At 43.6% G+C, this 22929-nt stretch overlaps 1 protein-coding gene across 1 annotated transcript; it reads left to right on the top strand.

The window, feature by feature from the left end:
• Positions 1–393: 393 nt before the first annotated feature.
• Positions 394–2900, top strand: NEUROG2 (neurogenin 2). Its single transcript, XM_036853784.1, has 2 exons — positions 394–738; positions 1116–2900. Exon 2 carries the CDS (start codon positions 1117–1119, stop codon positions 1933–1935), a length of 819 nt encoding a protein of 272 aa, XP_036709679.1. The 5' UTR covers positions 394–738; position 1116; the 3' UTR covers positions 1936–2900.
• The last annotated feature ends 20029 nt before the right edge of the window (positions 2901–22929 follow it).

Below are 22929 nucleotides of genomic sequence, written 5' to 3'. Positions count from 1 at the left end.
GCGCGAGCCACCAATCACAATGGGCAGCGGCGGCGACAACAGCCGCAGCTTGAGCCGGTGCAGCCGCCACCGCTTCAGCACTCCGACCGCAGCCTCGAGCTCCGGCAGGAGCTTTAGAACCATTTTATGCTGATTAGATAAAGGGGGAGAAGAGAGGCGGGGGCGATGGGAGGAGGAGGATGGATGGCAGGGCCAGGGGAGGGGGGAAGTGGGTGAAGAAAGAGAAAGAAATGAATGATGATAATGCAATGAAAAGAGTAAGCCGGGGAGGGAAAAGCGGGGGAGAAGGGGGGCCGGCACAGGGGGAGGAGGCGGCGGCGGCCGCGGATGGGGGGAGATGGGGGCCCCGGGGGCAGATCTGATTGTTTTCTTGGTGGTATATAAGGGGTTTTAAGGAGAGTCGTGTGCCAGACACGCAGCCACTGAACCACAAGCAGCTTCGCTTTAACTGGAGTGCCTGGGAGTCGCGTGCCAGGAGCCGCACGGCCGGGGACTGACTGACAGACAGACACGCACCACCAGCACAACACACGACACCCGGGCGGGTCGCCGCGGCCGCCGGGGCTCTTGGCAAACTCGCACGACGGAGAGGTCCCCCGCGGAGCCGCGCCGCAGTAGCGCCAGGCCCGCTGCTTCCAAGGCAGCAGAAGGGGCAGCACTGCGCTCCGGGCTGCTCGGAGAATCGCAGCACACGCCAAAGTAATAGCGACGCCGAGGCACATTTAGAGAGCGAACCAAGTAAGTATCCGCGCGGCGGCTTCCAACTTGGAAGGGTGTTTCCCGCCCGCCGCCCCACCACGCCCGAACGCCCTTCGCTCGCGCTGAATCTTTGTCACGGGGGCCGCAGCCCTTTCCGGGGCGGGAACACAGCCGTCAGGGCGGCCCGTAGAGTTCGGGACTCAGTTGGCTGGCGACGGGGTCACAACAAGGGGCGCTCCTGAGCTTGGGGAGCACTGGAGGGGTTTCCTCCCCAATTTACCTTCCTCCTTGGCGCCGTTCCGAGGGGGTCTTCTCGGGTGCGCGCAGCAGTACATCCCGGTGACACCAAGAACATGCCTCTGCTTCTATACTGACACCTCCTTTGGTTCTTTCTCCCTCTCTGCTCTCTTCTCCAGGATGTTCGTCAAATCTGAGACCTTGGAGTTGAAGGAGGAAGAGGACGTGCTGGTGCTGCTCGACTCGGCCTCCCCCGCCTCGGCGGCTCTCACCCCCCTATCTTCCAGCGCCGACGAGGAGGAAGAGGAGGAGCTGGGCGCGTCGGGCGGGGCGCGTCGGCAGCGTGGGGCCGAGGCCGGGGCCGGGGCGCGGGCTGGCTCGCCGGGAGGGGCCGAGGGCTGCCGGCCAGCGCGGCTGCTGGGTCTGGTGCACGAGTACAAGCGGCGCCCCTCCAGGGCGCGGGCCGTTTCTCGCGGAGCCAAGACGGCCGAGACGGTGCAGCGCATCAAGAAGACCCGTAGATTGAAGGCCAACAACCGCGAGCGCAACCGCATGCACAACCTCAACGCGGCGCTAGACGCGCTGCGTGAGGTGCTCCCCACGTTCCCCGAGGACGCCAAGCTCACCAAGATCGAGACCCTGCGTTTCGCCCATAACTACATATGGGCGCTCACCGAGACACTGCGCCTGGCTGACCACTGCGGCGGCGGCGGCGGCGGCCTGCCGGGGGCGCTCTTCTCCGAGGCTGTCTTGCTGAGCCCCGGAGGCTCTAGTGCCGCCCTGGGCAACAGCGGAGATAGCCCTTCGCCTGCCTCCACGTGGAGCTGCACGAACAGCCCCGCGCCGTCTTCCTCCGCCTCCTCCAACTCCACCTCTCCCTACAGCTGCACTTTATCTCCTGCCAGCCCGGCGGGCTCAGACATGGACTATTGGCAGTCCCCACCTCCCGACAAGCACCGCTACGCACCTCACCTGCCCATAGTCAGGGACTGTATCTAGAGCCGCCATCTCTGCTACCCACGCCAGGCCTTAGTGGCTACCCTTTCCTGTCCCCGTTCAAGCCCTCCTCCCACCCCTCTCCTGACCCCGCTTTCCATGCCCCAGAAACCATCTCACTACTCAGAGCAGGTGTAGCCGTTATGATTCCTCGGTTGTTTGTTGCCTTCCTTGGCGAAGGGCTTCCTTCATTCAGACGGGCTCTCTAATTTATTGGTGTGATGGAGCTTATTGTCAAAGAGGATGGTAGAGTCTGGGGGGCACTTCTTAAGGCTAAAAAGATGCTGGGAAGAGATGAAGGTGGCATATCTAAAGAGTTTGCAGAGCGGACTGACGCTCCTCCCCTCTCTCGGTGCAGTGCGTGTGAATCTCCCAGGGGGAATGCAACTGGTTCCTGTGATCTCTTCACCTTTGCTTCTATGTAGAGATGTTAATGTCGAGTAGAAAGAAATGTATCTTAGCATCTGAATGATTTTACCGGTAATAATATTATCCACAGATTTGCAATGGCTGGCATCTGCTTTATTCCCAGTGCTGTCTGCGGGCTGTGGGAATTTCACCTGTCAAACCAAACTTTCCCTCTCTGATGTGCACTTTGTTCTGTTTCCCAGATTCGTCACAATGCCTATTGTCCCGCCCTTCTCTTTCCTTTTTCTTCTCCATTTTGCCATCTGTCTCTTATGATTTATAAGGGGGAAAAAGTTGTTTTGTTAGAGGGCCAGGTTAGAAGTCACTGTATAATTTGTAGGCTTTGTAATGATTGAATGCAAGCGTGGAAATTTAGGCTGAACTCTCTATCAAAAGGAGAAATGTGGAGGAAAAGGGAAAAATCAGGAGGGAGGATTGCTTCATGTATTATTTATCTCGACCTTTTAGGGGAGAAGGAACTCCCCCATTCTTTCAAGAGATTAAAAATAAATCAACAGGCTGAAAACCTAAGCAGACACGGAGCATTATCAGGATCAGCCACACACGTGTTTCCTTCTATTTATTATAAAGAAAAATTTCATGAGAAAAGTATGTATTTTTTGTATATTCTACAGAGTTTATTCTAGTATGTATTTACGTCTTGGAAGAACAAGAAAATTGTTCTTGTGATTAAACTATAAATAAAATATCTAATTTTCATAGTTTTTGTGTGTTGTATTACAATTTTTTCCTGCTTATGTGGCTTTTAGAAGAATGAGTTGCATTTTTCTGAAATTCTCCCAATATCAAATTGAGTAGAGTACTTGTATTTTTTTGTCAATGTTTGTGTAGAGATTTCACTGACACATAAGGTCTAAGCAATCACAGGAAGCTGAATTATATTCGAGACACTAACATTGATATAAAAGTGTAACTCTCAATACAGACAAAACTTAGTCTTTAAGAAATCAATTTCGGAGCAAACAAGATTAGTAAAAAAATAAAAAGGGGGGGAGCATTTACGATAATGTTATTTTGATAATTAATAATTATTTTAATTAATGATAAGTCATGATAAGTGCCAATGTTCAGAAACCTTGATTTTAAAAAACAGTGAAGTTGAAATTTCCTGGTGGAGTATGTAGAAATTTGATTCTTACACTTCACTTCTTTGAGCTTCAGTTATCATCTGTGAACTAAAGGGATTGGACAGTGATCTCTAAGGGCCCCTTCCAGCTCTGACATCTGTGACGTAACTGAGAATAAATTCGTTATTGGAAGCTGATTTCATATTAGCCAATCCAATCTTTGTTAAAGTAGTTTACACAACTTCTTCAAAGAAAAAGCAAAAATGATTTCCTAATCTCCAGGGTACATAACTCTGTAACTTGGACCTCAATCTCCAAAGCAGAAATCAGTGACCTTTGGCCTTGGGTCAAAGATGACCAAGTGAAGGTTGACCACATTCTAGGTTTAAGCCCCTTAGGGAAGGGTGTCCAGGACAACACAAGCTAAAAAAAGATCATGTCAGTAAAGAAATGTTGGTTGTTCACTGTCTCCCCCACCCTCATGAACTTCATATCTGCTTCTGGTTTGAGCCAAATCCTCCACTCCTCTGCATAAAGCAATGATAACTCTACTCAGATGTCTATCTGAAACTGCTCTTCCTCTCCATCCATATGGAAAATATTAAGTGTTTAATATCTCAATAACTCCATTTTTAATAAAAGGAAGAACCAACCCAGGGTTTGTCTGGCTTTCATCTCTGGATGTAAGGGAGACCTGTTGGAAAACCCCTTCTAGTTTAAAGATTGTGTTATTCTTAGCCACTCGATTATCTGATATGAGGAGAAAGTGATTTTTCTCATACATTCACCTTTATGTTTTAGTGTTTAAAAAGCCAAACCAGCAAGCAAAGCAATCATAGTATGAGAGTTTTAAAAATCACGGTTTTAATGCCAAATAACTGTTAATTTAGTGATGATGATGATTTTATGGTGATTATAGGCTTCTTTTGGAAACCTGCCAAGCAAACAGGTTCATGACACAAGTCTGGGGAGGTAAATCTTCAGGTGCAGGTACTCAGGAAACCTCAGCTGGTGAGGGGATCCTATAAACAGGTGGTGACCCTAAGAGCCTATTTGGAGAGGCACAGATGGGGAGAGGGTTCAATAGTCATAGTTCTGAGGAATGGTAATACACCTAATGACTTAACCTGCGACCTAGTTGAATCTAGCAGCCACCTCTGCACAGTTTCTCCAGGACCAGAGACCCGTTCAGCAAGAGCCTGCAGGTCCTCTTACACACCAGCATCACGTCATATACGGCAGGAATTCCGTCTCCCATCTGTGATCTACACTCGGCCTTTTCCTCCGCTATCCACAGCAGACCTTATTTGACACTAAATAGGTGCAATTATTTTTTATGGCGTCTAATCACTTCTAGCGGTTAAGAACGATGTTCTTTCTGCCTCACTTCGCGCTGGGAGTTCTCCTCCCCGCCCACTGCAACCTCCGCAGCCTGTGGGTTGAGGCCCAGTCGTCCTCTCCCGTCCCCTGTAGGGATGAGAATTGCAGGTCGAAGCGTCAGCGGCAGGGAATGTAGTCGCTCTCCGATTTTACGCGTTCGCCTCCCGCCCTGTGACCAGCTTGGTCCGTCTGCACCAAGCAGGTTCGTGGGCCGCTGAGCCCAGCCATTCTATTTCTGGAGCTCTCTGCTGAGAGCCGTTTCAAGCAAGGCCATGAAGATGTTGTTCTGATGACAGTCCCACACCGCAAAAGCTGCCAGATCTTTCCAGCTCCGGGGGCGCGGTGGCGTGTTTACCTAAGCGCGGAGAGGTGCGAGGGTTGGTCCTGGCCTGGGTGGATTTCTGCTTCGGCGCCGCCAGGCTCCGGGCATTGATTGTATTTACTTGTTCTGAAGTGCCCAGGACTTAGGGCTGATTTTCCTTCACCAGATCTAAGACAAATCCATCTGAGGGCGAACAAGGAGAAAACGGAGAAGCAGAGAGGTGGGCCGCCAGGCGAGGCGGGGACGAGAGGAGCACTGGGGCTCCCGGAGCCCCCAGCACCTGGGCAGGAGCCGGGTAGGCTCCCTCCCGGGCACAGCCCTGCGGGCCCGGCGGAGGCGCGGGCTTCGGAAGGCCCCGGGCGGCCTTGGCCGGGAGGGAGCGAGGGTCCTGCTACCCGCGGAGCGCATCTAGGCCCAGGGCCCGCTTCTGCGGCGCCCACCCTCCGGCCCGGGTCGCCTGGGCGCCCGGCTGCGGCGGGGCCGAGTCTGAGGCAGAGGCAGGGATTTGCGGGCCCCCGCCGCGTGCACCCCCTGCATCGCACAGCCTTGGGCAGGTTGTGACTTCTGGGCCTCGACACCTGGAACCCGTTAAAAGCGCCTCCTCCTCACGCCCGGCCTCGGTCTCTTCCCCCACCCCCAGGCTCTCGGGTCCCAGGCGAGCTTTGAATGTATTAATTAAATAAAGCAGGCAGCCCTTGAATCGCGCCAACGCAGGGCGCTCTCGGGAGCGTGAAAGTCCTGGCCTCCGAATCCGCAAAAGAAAAATGTGTGAAAAGAGAATTAGTGAAATTAGGTTAGACCAATAAAACGTGAGGGCTCCAGCACCCCCCTTCCCGCTCCCCCAGCCTGGGGCTAGAAGGGCTATCTGGTCTGATCTATTGTTTCCCGCCCTGGCAGGGGGTTCATTGTTTGATAAATAATTCCCCCTCCATTTTATTCTTTTAAAAAAAAGGGGGGTATTTGCATAATCACTGCTTTGATGTGGCCAGAAATCGGAGGCTTGGTCTCCCCAAGTCTGCTATTGGTAGCGAAGCAACAAAGCTCGATCCAGATCTTTCACTTCGCTGGCAGCGTGTGGGGCAGATTGTCAGAAACGGCTGCGTTAAGCTGCTGCCTCCTTTTAAAAAAGGATCCACTTTAATGATTAAACCTAAGGAATGTCCCCAAAGGGGGAAGGCGGTGAAGGACGAGAGTTCTCAGCCACCTCCACCTCCCTCTGTCCTCCAGGGTTCATTGTTCTCGGCAGTCTCTTTTCCAAAGCCCTTGCGGGCGTGCGCCTCGCTTGGGGCCTCCCCACGTGGCTCGCAGTGGGCACCCGCCGGGGTCCGCCGGGGCCGAGGTCTGCAGGAGCGGTCCTCCTCGCCCCCCACCTGTTTTTCCTTTCCCAGTTTGGTTTACCCAGCCTGGGTGGGGTTCGTCTTATGGAGGACGCCGAAGTGAGCTGCTCTTTGGTCCCCGAGTGGAAACGAGGCGGGTGGGGAGGGCCCCTGGGAACGCGAGATGGGGGCAGTTTCAGATGGTCCCCGACAGGAGAGAGGAGCAAAGAAATTCAGTCATCCGGAAAGCGGATCGAGAAAGCCAGTGTGGCCGGAGCTATTATATCCCTGCAAGGTGGTGGGAGTCGGAAGATGGAGAGTGGGAAAGAGTCCTGATGGTGTGTGCGCTACAATAAATGACTTTTTTTTTTTTTTCTTTCCTCTTGGTGCCGGGGTCGCAGGAGGAGGGAAGGCGGTGTGAGTTCTCTGCTTTCATCTCTGCTTTCTCTCTCACCCAGCTTCTCCAAACCCTCAAGCGCGAAGGGGGAAAAGTCAACTTGGATTATTGACTAGGAACGCTACGTGAAAGGCTGGGGCTTCCTGAGCAACCCGCCAGCCGCCAGCTCTGCGCTCCAGCCTGGGTAGGTCTCACCTGTGGGAGAAACGCTCAGCCTCCTCGGGCCCTAAGCCCAGGATTCCGGGAAGGCGGGGGCGGGGAGACGCAGGCGGGAACGAAGGGGGATCCGCGAAGCACCTGCGCGACCGGGGTCCCATTCCTCTCCAGAGCCCCCGCACCTCACCAAGCTGGACCCCGGGCCATTCTTCAAGTGTCCCACCAGCTTTTGGACTCAGAGCTTCAACAGTTGTTTAGCTCATTGTAAATTCTCTTTTTACTTATCTTTCCTTTTTACTTTTCAAGGCTGTAATTGTATAAGCAATCGTTTTTCTTCATAACAAGTTTCTCACAAAAGTCATACTTCTTACGAAATAGAAGGACTTGGGATTCAAGATTTTTTCCCAATGCAAGCATACTTTTAATTTTGTTTGGACTTTGGCAATAGCCCCGTAGAGTCATGTTACCTGGTAGACACTGTAGGGTATACTGAATTCCAGAGATGTAAGAAATCAAAAGGCAAAAAGTTAGAGTTATTTCAAAGGACACAGCTCCAAGAGAGGCTGTTTGGACTGTAGCTGGTCTTTCAAAGATTCAAAAACAAGTGTATATCTTCTCTGATCTTGTTGAATTGTAGAACAGACTGTGCCACCAGTATTTTTCTTCATTCATCCTTACCTTCTAATGATTCCATTACCACCTTCTCCTTGATTCTCTTCACTCCGGGACCTGGAGGCATACCTGGAGACATTAAACAACGAAGCAAAGAACCAGAGTCTTTCACCTATCTTATTTGATCTAGAAACAATTAAGTAAAAGTACTGAAGTCCATGTTATATGGAAACAGGAACCTTCAAAATAAGCAGAGAAAGCTGGGGGCTGGTTTCCAGGGTAGCAGCTTGCAATAAAGCCTAATTCCTTGTGACAAAGAGGTCATCTTCCTTTTCACATGTGTTTATGATCCCTTTGTGCATTGTATTTTGGCATAAAAGCTTCTATGCTCTGTCAGGCCTCCACAGGCAGCTCTATGACTCTCAAGGGGGTTTATTGCCTCTTTGGTATAAGAATAGCAGAAAGAAGCCAAACTAGTGCCAGTGTGACAAAAGACAACCCCACGGGCTTGCCATTGCTTTCTTTCTGTAACATAAATTTTGCTATGCATTGAAATAATTTAAAAATGAGGGATTCTGGGATAACTTTGATTTTGTGCTTTTTCTTCATACCTTTCACATATATTGAAACACTACATGCAAACATGTACAAGAAGATTGATTCATTGTGAGGATATGATCAATTTTTTTTTTTTTGCCTTACTTTCCAGATAATTTTGGAAAAGAAATCAAATGAGGTAAAACCTTTGAAACTGTATGGAGAAAAGTCTAACCATAAACTTTAGATAACTATTAATGCATTAATACTTTCTTTCATTTTACAGTGCCTAGAACATGATCAAAAATGTTTTTTCTGAATCAAACCTATCTGAACTAATATCTTCCTTAACTCAAAATTGCCATGGCAGCAGCTTGAAATAGACAAAGAAGAAAACATAATTTTGCTGGTGGAGCACTAAAGCAACTCAAAAGTTTTGAGTTCAAATCCAGTGTTTCTCTTGAATTAGAAGGAAATGATTTCACCATATCTGCACGACATGGGCACTGCACAGGCAAGCCTTGCCAATAGAGCTCTTGATGGCTTTGCAAAAGAAGTTCTTATCATTTTCAGTAGACCTAGGAGAGTCTATATGACATCTTTAGTCTGGGAAGAATCAGAAAGAGTGTAGTGAAAACTGAGTTTTATTTTTCTGTGAGCAAATAATTTAAAAGGGGTTTCAGTTCCACTTGAGTAAAACTGTTCTGGAATCTTAAGACCATTCTGCTCTCCTACATTGGGGAGACTTGTCTAGACTTCCTAGAGTTTTTTTCAGAGCAAAATGGTTCTGAGCTACATAAGATGAAACTGAACTGATGAAGGCACTGGCCAGAGTACTTCCCTCACCTTCACATTACTCTGAATCTCTCAGATACTCATGTCTTCGATAACAACATGTATAAGATGGTAATGGTGGTAACACATTACAAAGCAGGCTGGAGCAAATCCCTTTGGGGGCAACTACTGGTCATAGCTCTCCAGATAATTGCTAGTTCTATCTCTTTCCACCAAAAAGACACCAAAGTTCAATGGTTCCCTTTTCCTACCCCAGCAAAACAAGTGATGTTACAAGATCTTTCGTAAGGGACTAAAAGGAGAGTATTCATAAATGTTAGGCTTCTCAACTTTTTGGTATTCATGACACACTTTAGAATTTTGATAGCATATTTGAAGGGATTGGGAGTCTCCAAATAACATTAAACACAAGGTAGCTATGATTACACCACACAGTATCTTCACTGTCTCACAGAATCTGTAACAGTCACAACCGTCAGCCACTGCCCTTCATCATTGTATCACTGTTTGAGTATTACTATTTCTTGTCCTGATAGCGCCTCCCATATACACTAGGCAATATTCCTGCATGTTTCAGGAAACAGAATTTCATTGGTACTATCTTTATCCTACTCTGGAACTCTTATTCAAAGCCTGTGACTTCATTTCATTCCACCTGGACAAAATCCTGCTGCTGGATACTGTGGAGGACATTTCTAGTCTCCATGAATATTGGTTGTTCTAACCCTATTGGGCATGCTCAGGCCCCTTACAATAGGGTGGGGCTCCATCTCTGGTCTCTATCTTCCTCTTCTCGTGAGAGGGTGAGGCCAACATATCAAAGCTGTTTGGGCTTCTGAGTGATCATATAAAGAGTAGTGGTTCTTGTGAGTCACCTCAACTCACAGTGGATGTTACATGTGGGAGAAAAAAACTTGTGAGTTGAAAGCCAGGAAGATTTGAAGGTTGTTACTGCATCATAAAAACCCACTTTGATCAATATGGAAGTATAGGGCTTCCCTGGTGGCGCAGTGGTTGAGAATCTGCCTGCCAATGCAGGGGACACGGGTTCGAGCCCTGGTCTGGGAAGATCCCACATGCCGCGGAGCAACTAGGCCCGTGAGCCACAACTACTGAGCCTGAGCGTCTGGAGCCTGTGCTCTGCAACAAGAGAGGCCGCGACAGTGAAAGGCCCGCGCACCGCGATGAAGAGTGGCCCCCGCTCGCCACAACTAGAGAAAGCCCTCGCACAGAAACGAAGACCCAACACAGCCGAAAATAAATAAATAAATTAATTAATTTTTTAAAAAAAATAGAAATTTATAAAAAAAAATATGGAAGTATATTTATTTGAAGACAATATAACTTACTTGTAGCAAAAAAAAAAAGTCTGTAAAACTTGGTGGCTCACCTCTGAATAGTTTGAAGATTCTGTTATAAAAGACAATTTTATTTTTATTTTTGGCCATACAAGAAAGCTTCATGCCTCAAAGTCTACAGCCATTCTTAGAGTGATTTTTAAAAATCATCTTAACCATTTTAAACTGTACAGTTTAGTAGTTTTAAGTACATTTGCAGTGTTGTGCAACCAATCTCCAGAATGTTTTCATCTTGCAAAACTGTAACTCTACACCCATCAAACAACAGCTCCCATTTCTCCTCCCTTCCAACCTCTGGAAACCAATATTCTTCTTTCTGTTCCTATGAATTTGACTACTTTACATACCTTATGTAATAAAAGCTATTTTTATTTTTAAAGCCTATAGTGTCACTGTCCTCATTTTCTCTATTGTAATAAACTTTATTTCTCCATACTGCTAATGTAGAAGCATGTATGAAGTTCTGTCATTCACGACACATAACCTTTCTGCTATCTTGTGGGAAATAATAATATGCAGCTGTACTCTCCTTTGTATAGTGTTACTGATTGACTGAAGGCAGTTTTGCAGGAGGGCACCCATTATCTGAAGACATCTATTCTTGAGAGAGCCCTGCACATAATTATGTGTTTGCCCCCATCCTATCCAGAAAGCGACTGAGGTGCTTGCATAGGTTCTGGAGGCTAGTTTGAAGAGTAGATTGATTCCTGGGGCGCTATGGATAAAACTCATTGTGATAATGTTATTTGATCCTGTTGTACCCAAGCCTATAAGGGGACAGTAAAGATAAATTACACATTTGGCCGAAGTACTATAATCAGTTTATTAACTTAGAATATGTGATGAGGCTTTTCATTTTGGGGAAGCCAGAGCACTGGATTGAGTCAAGAGGCTGAATTTGTGGTGAGGGTCCTTTTTGTTACTGATTGGCTGTGTGACCATGAGTAAGTCTCTCAGCCTGATAAGCCTGATAAGACTAGATATTTCCAAAGTCTTTTCTAGTTCTGATTTTCAAAGTTTTTATAAAATACTATAGGTTTGTTTTTAGAAACACTTTTGGACAAACCCTAACTGTTTTATGTTGATACGTGTATTTTCAGGAGACATATCTTCAGAAGAAGAGCTGTGTTGATTTTCAAAAATAGATGAAGACACAAAATTTTAAGTTGCCTTTTATAACTGTGTCTTTAAAAATGGAAACTGGAGGATGGAGAAAGGCAACTGAAACGTCCCTCAAGCTAGGCTAATATTTAACACCGACATCTAAGACTTGGCTTGCACTTTGAATCCAATCTTGTTTTTTATTCAGCGCTTGCATTGAACAGAAAAAGTCAATCATTTTAGGTACAGAAGAAGAGCAAAGCTTTAAAAAAGATTCTCTCTTTCAAGCTGCCTCTGAGCAGAGGATGACTATTTTTTTTATTCAGAGACATATTTCTTCATCTACCTCCTTTCTCCCTCATCTTTAAAGGTATATCTTGATTTGGGCATCATGGATCTACAAACACATCACACAAGTAATTTAAAATTGTTCTTCTTGGGGGGAAAACAGATTAAGTCTCAGCTCCCCATGAATAGCTCTGCTCTCTCCTTTTTAATAAAGAAGAGTTAGACTGGACCAGTGCCGATGGCATATTTACCTTCATGAGCTAAAAAAAAAAAAAAAAGAAAAGAAAAAGAAAAAAAGTTAATTACTGCTCGGAGCAAGTTAGTCTGGCTGTCCTGAGCTGTCTTTTATTAGTTGTCCCCTTCATTAATTTCCCTCACTGGATTTGCTGCTAATAGCTGCCTGGTCCCAGTCAGCTCAAAGCCACATCTGTGCCATTGAGCAGAAAAGTAGGAGCCTGGCCAAAGGGGGATGGAGATGGCGTGAGGGAGACGCTATTTACAAATCAACTCTTATTAACATGATGGTCTGGTTTGCTGAAGAGGGGAGAGGGTGGGCCTCAGAGCAGAGAGCTGTAGAGCAGAGGAGAGGTAGTGAAAGCTGAAGGAACCAGCCCCAAGCATGGCAGTTTGGATTTTTACTTCATTCCTTATGAACTAGTGTTCTCCTAGCTTCACCTTAGATTAATGTCAATACTTGTTTTCCAAAGGCTGGATGAAGTATACTACTCTGTCACTGAACTTCATGAAAAGCAATAAAAGTATGGATCTTTTAGTAAGGAGGTTTGCTCTTCCCCTTATGATGCAGAGACTTTGAGAGATCCAAGTCAACAAATGGCCTTTTTCCTTTATAAGTTTATACCTTATTTTTAGATATTAATTCAATTGGAGACAGTGTATTGAATACATGATACATGTATGATTTGTTTATTCTTGTCCACTTGTGTACATTGCTTTGGAAAGGTCAAACCATCTTTATTTTCCTCACACTTATCACCAACAGGTATAAGATCTTACTAAGTTATCTTGTTACTGTAAGCTCCAGGAGGAAGTGTGTGTGCACGTGCACGCACGCCCGTTCTCGTTCTCCAGCGTCTGTAACAGGGCCTCCCATACAGTAGGAGCTCAGCAAGTATTTGTGGAGTTAATGCTGATGAATGAGGAATTTTTTTAATAGACAAATAACAATCAGTCCTAAATTCCTATTTCTATGCATACTCAATTAAGAAACATCTCAAAGCTCTCCCCCGTTTTTATTTATTTATTTAATTTATTTGGCTGCGTCGGGTCTTAGCTGCAGCACGTGGGCTCTTCCTTGCAGCGCGCCGGCTTCTCTCTAGTATTGGTGCTCCCGCTCCAGAGTGCTCGGGCTGGGTAGTTGTGGAGCGTGGGCTTAGCTGCCCCATGGCATGTGGGATCTTAGTTCCCCTACCAGGGATCGAACTCACATGCCCTGCATTGGAAGGCGGATTCTCAACCACTGGGCCACCAGGGAAGTCCCAAAACTTTTTTTAAATAAATTTTTTTCTTTTTGATATGGACCATCTTTTAAAGTCTTTTTTGAATTTGTTACAATATATTTTTTTAAGTCTTTATTGAATTTGTTACAATATTACTTCTGTTTTTGTTTTGGTTTTCTGGCTGTGAGGCATGTGGGATCTTAGCTCCCCGACCAGGGATTGAACCCACACCCTCTGCCTTGGAAGGCGAAGTCTTAACCACTGGACCACCAGGGAAGTCCCTGAATTTGTTACAATATTGCTTCTGTTTTATGTTTTGGTTTTTTGGCTGTGAGGCATGTGGGATCTTAGCTGCCCCACCAGGGATGGAACCTGCACCCACTGCGTTGGAAGGCGAAGTCTTAACCACTGGACCGCCAGGGAACTCCCTCTCCCCCGTTTCTTTGATAAGAAGAAAGTAGGGTGTTAAAATGTTAACCCTTCCCCCAACCCCTGTCATAGATGGATGTGGTCATAAATGGGTCTGCCTGAGCAATTCTTTTTTTTTATGCAATAGTTCATCATTTCCGGCTGCACCCAGAATCTTCCAAAGCTAAGAAGAGCAGACAGAAGGCTGAGAGGTGAGGTAGTGGACAAGGTGGGAGTTAGCAGTTCAGGGTATATGCTACATAAACACAATTGTTTGAACAGGTTAAGAGGTGACAGTAGCGCCTTTTTTTTTTTTTTTTTTCATTACACATTTTATTTCATAATGATCCTCTGATTCATATTCATTTTTATGTGATGATATATTGCTCAGTAACAAAGTTTAATACATGAACTTATGTGTGACTTTGAACTGTTGATAACAATGACATTTATTAAAATTTAGGCAATTTTATTAAGCCAAGGTACAGAGTGGATATCTTTCCCCTTAACGTCTTAGATTGTAAAAGTCTTAAATTTTCCATACTATTTTAACAATTTTAAACATTAAGAAGAAGAAACCCTTTTACCTGCATGAAAGAATAATGGACAAAATGTATGTTGTATATATGTGGATACATACAAATATTTATCTAAAACATTTATGTATGGATATTTGTGTTTATGTGTGTCTCTATGTATGAAACATGCTTCTTGTATATGTATCTTTAAGTGTGTATATATATACATATGAAACATACTACAGAAACTTGCACAAATAATAGGGATGTAGCTTGATAAATTTTCACAAAGTGAATGTAGCTTGCAAAAATCACCCAGATCAAGAAACAGAACCCTACCAGCAATGCACAAGCCCCCTTAAAACTCAACGTCCAAGGGTAACTGCAATCCTAGCTTCTAACATATTGATAGATTCATTTTAGTTTTTCTCAGTAGTTTTCTTTTTTCTTTCCAGTCCGTGAAGCTTCAGAGTTTATATATAACCATGTTGGGGTAGGGGACTGTATGCTCAAGACCCCCCCACTCTCCAGCTGTGTCTCTCCAGTCCTTTATGATCACAGTAGCTCTGCTGGTTTCTTGATTCCCAGCAGTTCTTCTTGGATGTGTAGTTTCCAGCCCTGCACCCAGAATCAGCAAATGCCTTCTGAGAAATGCTGCTGCAGAAAGCTGTGTGACCTACCCACCCTTCTCCCCTCCGTGCATCATTGCCCCCTTTTTTTTTTCTTCTTTTTTTTAACACCTTTATTAGAGTATAATTGCCTTACAATGGTGTGTCAGTTTCTGCTTTATAACAAAGTGAATCAGTTATACATATACATATGTCTCCATATCTCTTCCCTCTTGCATCTCCCTCCCTCCCTCCCACCCTCCCTATCCCACCCCTCTAGGTGGTCACAAAGCACCAAGCTGATCTCCCTGTGCTATGCGGCTGCTTCCCACTAGCTATCTATTTTACATTTGGTAGTGTATATATGTCCATGCCACTCTCTCACATTGTCCCAGCTTACCCTTCCCCCTCCCCGTATCCTCAAGTCCATTCTCTGGTAGGTCTGCATCTTTATTCCCATCTTGCCCCTAGGTTCTTCTGACCATTTTCTTTTCTTTTTTTTTTAGATTCCATATATATGTGTTAGCATACGGTATTTATTTTTCTCTTTCTGACTTCTTCACTCTGTATGACAGACTCTAGGTCCATCCACCTCACTACAAATAACTCAGGTTCGTTCCTTTTTATGGCTGAGTAAGTAGCGCCTTTCTGTGTGCCTTGTAATATACTTGAGGTTCCATTCACGTTGCTCTATCACAGTAAAATAGAAAAGTTAAATTTGAATCCTCTGAGTATCACATGCCTGGGCCTGGGGATCAGTCAGCTTGGGTTCAAATCTCATTTCTAATATTTATTAGCTGTGTGGTCACCTTAATTTTGGCTTTAGTTCCCTATTTCTAAATAGAGTTAAATGAGCTAGTACATGTAATGTGGTTGGCACATAGTAAGTCCCAACAAATGGTTGCTATTTGGTTATTCTTCGGAAATACATGTGTACCAAATGTGAAACCAAGGGTAGTCACCAGTTAGAGCCTTTAAATTGCTTAATAAATAATGGACTGTAACGTACCTTCTCTGATAAATCTCCACTTTGATTATTTTTGCAAAAATTTGCACGTCCTCCAAGTGTCAGGTAGCCTAAACAATGTTTGCCCAAGTTGTTCTATCAGGAACTTGGAGTCAGCTGTGTCTAGCTCGAGCCGGTTTGAGACCACCGACCCTCCAACTGGGCATGTGCGAGTGTCCACTGGTGACCCTGGGACGTCAGAGGGCCAAAAACTCCACCCTTACAGCATGCTAACCGCCATTTTCCTCCACGAAGAGCCTTGTTACTGAGTTGCACCTGTGGCATCTGCAGGGCAGGACAATTACCTCACCTTTTCCTTATCTTCAGTCACCCTTCCCCACGCTCCCTGTGCCTCAGCTTTATCCCATAAATATTCCGAGCCCCTCGCCTTGGGGGAGGCTGACTTGAGACTTGTTCTTCTTTGTCCTCACTTGGCTGCCTCCTGAATAAACCTTTTGTCTGATGCAAACCTCCACGTCTCAGCATTTGGCTTGCTGGACTTTGGGGCAAAGTTCAGTAACAAATGAACATGGTATTTTAAGTATAAAAAGTATACAGACTTACGATTTTTAGTTATTTCAAAAATAACATAGAGAACAAACTAGTGGTTACCAGTGGGGAGAAGGGAGGGGAAGGGGGAGGAGGGGCAATATAGGGGCAGAGGAGTAAGAGGTACAAACTTTTAGGTATAAATTGTTACAAGGATATATTGTACAACACGGGGAATATAGCCAATATTTTATAATAACTATAAATGGAGTGTAACCTTTAAAAATTGTGAATCACTATGTTGTACATCTGTAACATATAATACTGTACAGCATCTTACTTCAATAAAAAAATAAAGTAATAATTGAGAAAGGTAAAAAACAACATGAGTTCTATTGAAGTATCAAAGAAAAATCCAGATTAGTAAAAATCTAGAATAATCATAACTACCATTGACTTTAGAATGACATTATTTATAGTTAATAACTATAATTAATGTATTTCTTTGGAGAATGAAATAAGATGCTTCATCATTTGATAATACATCGTAGAACAAGAAAGGAGCCTATGTGGTGTGGTTTTGGAGGGGTTGTTTCAAAAATTAAAAAGCAGATATCCCTTGAACCCGAAATTCCATTTTTAGGAAGTTATTCTACAGAAACTCTCTAATTGTCTCTGTTTTTACATATACAAGCACACACACTCAGATGTTTGTTACAGGGTTACTTGTAAAAAAAAAGTTTGGAATCAATTTAAATGTTCATCAATAGGGCGTAAGTTACACAAGGTGTGGCACATTCACATGGTGGAATACAATGCAAAAAAATCAATTGGAATCAATTTAAATGTTCATCAGTAGGGTGTAAGTTACACAAGGCGTGGCACGTTCACATGGTAGAATACAATGCACCGTGATAAGAGTGGAGTATTGCTAAGTGAACTGACTTGCTGTGGTGGCCACAAGCTCATTTTCCACTACTGATATGGCTAATGTGGTCTCCAGGAAACATTGATGGTCCCATTGTCTCCAAACTTGGCTGATCATTAGAATCACTTGTGTTACATTTTATAAATTCCCAGCTCCTTTTCCAGGCTTATTATGGGATGAGACTTGTTGAAGCTAGAGCCCAGAATCTATACTTTTTTAAAAACTAGAATGATTCTGACACAGCCAGCTTGGCACTAGTTCTGGGATGGGCATTCAGGAACTGTGCAGTGAAACAGGACAGACAAATATAAAGAATTATTTCCAGATGGCCTTGGTTAAAATACACATATATAATTTGGGAGGGCTTTGCGAGGGAGTTTGTATTAAGGTAATGCTTCCTATTTACACTGTTCCTGGTAAAGCCTATCTTGGACAAAATTGGGAAGAGGTAAGTTGTCCACAATATTTTAGTAAATGAAAATATCAATTTGTAGAATATTATGTATGGAATAAATCAATTTTAATAAAAATATCAACATTTTTATTTGTATCCACATGTTCATATGAGCATAGGAGAACATGAAAGAATGAAAGAGTACATGCCAAATAATAATAGTAGCCACTGGGGAATGGGATTGGATTGGTGGGGTAAGGAAGGCCCTTTTCCTTTGTGCTGTATACAATACCATAGAGTATGAAATTTTATGTTTGTATTACCAGGTAATTAAAGATAACCAGTATACACATTATGATTGAGACAAGCCTTCTAAGGTTCCATCAAGGTATATGTTTGGTACTGGCCAGATTGCAGTATGGCTCCTTTCTTTAAACCAGGCCTTATTTTGCTTTTATGATAAACAAAGAGGCAACAATTTTCAGGACACCAAGAAACCTGGAGACCAGTCACAGAGTAATCTCCCTGCCCCTTTATTCCTTGCTTCTCAATGTCAGATTAATTCAATTAGTTTCAGCTCCATCCTTGGGAAATTTCTTCCTTTTCCATCTAAGTGAATTTGGACTTTCCAGTAGGATTTGCCCTCAAGTTGGCATTTGCTTCAAAGTCACCTTAAAGCCCCTCATGGGGCAAATAGGATTGGCAGTGAGAACCTCCAATCCCAGCCTCATTACCTCATTTTGAGTTAGCCTGAAAGGGAAGTTAGCTCTCTCCTCTTTGGCTACAACATTAAATAAACAACAAGCTGGTATAAGCTGTTTTGTGTGTGTTCTTGTGGTTTTTGTTGCTGTTGTTGTTTTCTAGATTCCACATATAAGTGAGACCATATGCTATTCGTCTTTCTCTGTCTGATGTATTTCACTTAGCATAATGCCCTCAAGGTTCATCCATATTGTTGCAAATGGCAAGATTTCATTCTATTTTATGGCTGAATGATATTCTATTGTGTACATATGTAACATATTTTCCTTATCCATTCATCTATCTATGGGCATTTAGGTTGCTTCCCTATGTCGGCTATTGTAAATAATGCTGCAGTGAACATGGAGGTACATACACCTTTTTAAGTTAGTGTTTTCGTTTTCTTTGGATAAATACCCAGAAGTGGAATTGCTGGATCATATGATAGTTCTATTTTTAATTTTAAAAGGAACCTCCATACGGTTTTCCATAGCAGCTGCACAACCTTTCTGAACTTTTTTGATTCTACACTTGTAATACCACAAGATATTTAGACAAGTCCAGTTTTCCTCTGGTTTACCCAGTGTGGTAATAAATAGCACTGTAGCTAAAATTTGCACTCACATTTATTTTCTTACAATGAAAGAGTGCATAGGAATAAGAAATCATGTATCTTTTTATTCACAGGGAAGTATGCTTCCAATATATCATTAAAAAGAGCAGATTACTGGGGCTTCCCTGGTGGCGCAGTGGTTGAGAGTCTGCCTGCTAATGCAGGGGACACGGGTTCGAGCCCTGGTCTGGGAGGATCCCACATGCCGCGGAGCAACTAGGCCCGTGTGCCACAATTGCTGAGCCTGCGCGTCTGGAGCCTGTGCTCCGCAACAAGAGAGGCCGCGATAATGAGGCCCGCACACCGCGATGAACAGTGGTCCCCGCTCGCCCCAACTAGAGAAAGCCCTCGCACAAAACGAAGACCCAACATAGCAATCAATCAATCAATCAAAAAAAAAAAAAAATCTTAAAAAAAAAAGAGCAGATTACAATAATGTGCAGAGAACTATCACGTAATAGGTATAATAAAGGCTAATATTCATCATGTGCTTCCCACATACGAGGGCCATTGCTATGTCTTTTACATAGATTATAGAATAAAAATGCTGCGGTGAGCATGGGAGTGCAGATCTCTCTTCAAGATACTGATTTCATTTCCTCTGGATATATACCCAGAGGTGGAATTGCTGGATCATATAGCAATTTTATTTTAATTTTTTGAGGAACATCCATTTTTTCCACAATGGCTATACCAACTTACATTCCCACCAACAGTGTACAAAGGTTCCCTGTTCTCCACATCCTTGCCAATGCTTGGTATCTTCTCTTTTTGATAATAGCCATCCAAACTGGTGTGATGTGGTATCTCACTGTGATTTGCATTTCCCTGATGATTTGTGATGTCTAGCATCCTTTCGTACAAGTGTTGGCTATTTATATACTTTCTTTGGAAAAATGTCCATTCAGTTCCTCTGCCCATTTTAAAATCAGATTATTTGGTTTTTTTGCTATTGAGTTGTATGAGTTCTTATATATTTTCGATATTAGTCCCTTATTGGATATATGGTTTGCAAATGTTCTCTAGGTTACCTTTTCATTTTTTGGATTGTTTTCTTTGCTTTTTAGTTTGATGTAGCCCACTTGTTTATTTTTGCTTTTGTTGCCTATGCCTTTGGTTTTCTATCCAAAAAATCATTGTCAAGACCAATTTCGAGGAACTTTCCCCCTATGTTTTCTTCTAGAAGTTTTATAGTTTCAGGTCTTAGATTTAACTCTTTAATTCAGCATAAGTTAATTTTTGTGAGTAGAATAAGGTAGGGGTCCAATTTCATTCTTTTGCATGTAGATATCTAGTTTTCCCAGCACCATTTATTGAAGAGACTATCCTTTCCCCATTTGAATGTTCTTGGTGTCCTTATCAGATTAGTTGACTGTATTTCTGGGATCTCTGTTCTGTTCCATTGGTCTATGTGTTTGTTTTTATGTCAGTACCATACTCTTGATTACTATAGTTAAGCAATATAGTTTGAAATCAGGAAGTGTGATACTTCCAGCTTTGTTCTTCTTTCCGAGATTGCTTTGGGTATTTGAGGCCTTTAGTGGTTCTGTAAGAATTTTAGGTTTTAAATATCTCTATGAACAAAGCCTTTGGAATTTTGATAGGGACTGCATTGAATCTATAGATTGTTTTGGATAGTATAGACATTTTAATATTAATTCTTCCAATTCATGAACATAGGGTGTCTTTGCATATATTTGTCTCTTTTTCAATTTCTTTCAACAATGTCTTATAGTTTTCAGTGTATAGATCTTTTACTTCCTTGGTTAAATTTATTCCTAAGTATTTTATTTTTTTTTGATGCTATTTATTGTAAATGGGATTGCTTTCTTAATTTCTCTTTCAGGTAGTTTACATCTCTCTATTGAAACTCTCAGTTTTGTTCATACATTGTTTTACTGAATTTGTCACATTGTCTATCTGTGTGCTCACTGAATTGTACTCACTGAGTGTCCTTAAAACAATTATTATATTTTGAATTCTTTGTCAGGCAATTCATAGATTTCTATTTCTTTGGGGTCAGTTACTAGAAAATTATTGTGCTTCTTTGATGATATCATGTTTCCTTGATTTTTCATGCTCCTTGCTTAAAGTCTTACATTGCTGTTTTCACTTTTGAAGCAGCAGTCACCTCTAGGCTTTAGTGACTGGCTTTAGGAGAGAGATACCTTCACTTGATAGCCCAGCCAGAGACTCTGAGGCTTTTTCAGACCTTTTCAATGGGTGTGCCTGCTCCACACTTTTTGTTCCTTCTTGGGGAAGTTCCTAAGAGTGTATACCTTCTCTCAGTCCTGCAAAGCCTGGCTAGGTGTTGAAAGTGTCCCATTTGTTTTCCCTAATGAGGTGTTCTGAAATGCTCAAGTTTGTGAGTCTTCATCTAATCTTGCAGAATTAGACTGGCATTCTGTGCTTGCTTGGTAGTCATCTGCAAGCACTCGTTCTCACTGTCCACAGAAGACGGCTACGCGAGGAGGGGGCAGTTAGGTGTTGGGGGGTGCTGCATGTGAGGCATCCATCATTTCTCGTGGAGGGACTTTCTGACAAGAGTCTGTGAATCACTTAGTAGGCAGAACCATGAAGCAGTTAGTAGTATCCCTTTGCTGAATTCCGAGCCCTGGCTGCTGTACTCTCAACTTCTCCCAACACTCAAGGTTGCAGATCCCCTCAGTAATCTGGGTGAAGTGAGAAAGAAGCGGGTCTCTTGGGTAGCATCTTGCCCAGCTGGGGAACCCGGGCACTCACTCACATGCTCTCAGTCTTCCCTGTGAAAGAAGTCATGGCTGTGGGGGTCTTTCCTGGCACCGAGCCTTAGGAGAAGAGTGATGTGGGCAAAGTGAAACTGCTCCTCTTACCATCTTCAATGAATCTATTCTTGGATTCTTCTGCGTCAGTGGCATGCTGGGGTTTCTCTGCTGGACTCCTGGACTCCCACAAGGGTGCTCTTATCCGTGGGTGACTGTAAAAGTCGACATACTGTGGGGGGATGAGGGCAGAGAACTCCTATTCTGCCGTCTTGCTGATGTCACTTCAATTATATTTCTATGTACTAGTTAAGAACAACTGGAAATTGAAACAGGAAAATAAGACTATGTACAGCATCAAAATATAAACTACTTAGGAAAAATTTAACAAAATATGGCCAAAATGTGCATGCTGAAAACTAGAAGGTATTTATGGAAACATTAAAGAGACTTAAACAAATGGAGAGATGTATGGTACTCATGGATCAGAAGATTCCACGTTGTTAAAAATGTCAATTTTCCCCTATTGTGGTCAGCCTGCAGATGCACAATGGATCCCCTGCCCCATCCAAAATTTGGATGTCAAAACTGATGATGCCACACATGCACCAAAAGGGTGTGAGATTATTATTCACATAACAGGCTTTCTGGGGAGAACAAGGCAGCCTCCCAAATGAGTGTAAAATGGCTTGAAAGAATGGGCTTAGGGTTTTATGGAGTTTAGAGGGTGGGGCTGGTGTGAGAGTTCTTTCCACGGGCTGGGGTTTCATGCTTTTAACTTCCTGCTGGTGCCAAAGGAGAAAGCACCTAGGCTTTCTGGTCAGCTCATCCAGATGTGGGGCAGAGAGGTAAGGGACAGTGGAGGGGCTTCATAGCTGTCAATCATCAAACATCAAAAATGGAGTCAGACACTTTGTTAAGATTCCCAATTTGATCCATAGACTTCACACTACCCAATTAAAAACCCTCTTTATCCCTGATAATTTTTTTTCTGAAGTCTGTTTTGCTTGATTTTAGCTTTATGATGTATCCTTAATCTCAATGATGCTTGTCTGCTCTGGCTAAAGGATGAACCACACTCTTTAATTTACAAAACTTGAAAAACAGCCTTCTTAATGCACTTTAAAACACTTGGTTTCTGAGCCAAGACCAATAAATTAGGTCTTCATTATTGCTTATTTTAAAAATAATTCAGTACTTTATTTGACGCATATTACGTAATAATACATACAATGAGGGTTAGCAACATTTATTGATCATTTTAAAAATTGGATTACTAACACACTTTGGCCACATAATAGTAGAATACTCCTGGTGATAATGATGCCCTATCACT

This window comes from Balaenoptera musculus, chromosome 5, assembly GCF_009873245.2.
Source record: "Balaenoptera musculus isolate JJ_BM4_2016_0621 chromosome 5, mBalMus1.pri.v3, whole genome shotgun sequence".
Classification (NCBI taxonomy): Eukaryota; Metazoa; Chordata; class Mammalia; order Artiodactyla; family Balaenopteridae; genus Balaenoptera; species Balaenoptera musculus.
This window is presented reverse-complemented; position numbering and strand designations above follow the sequence as displayed.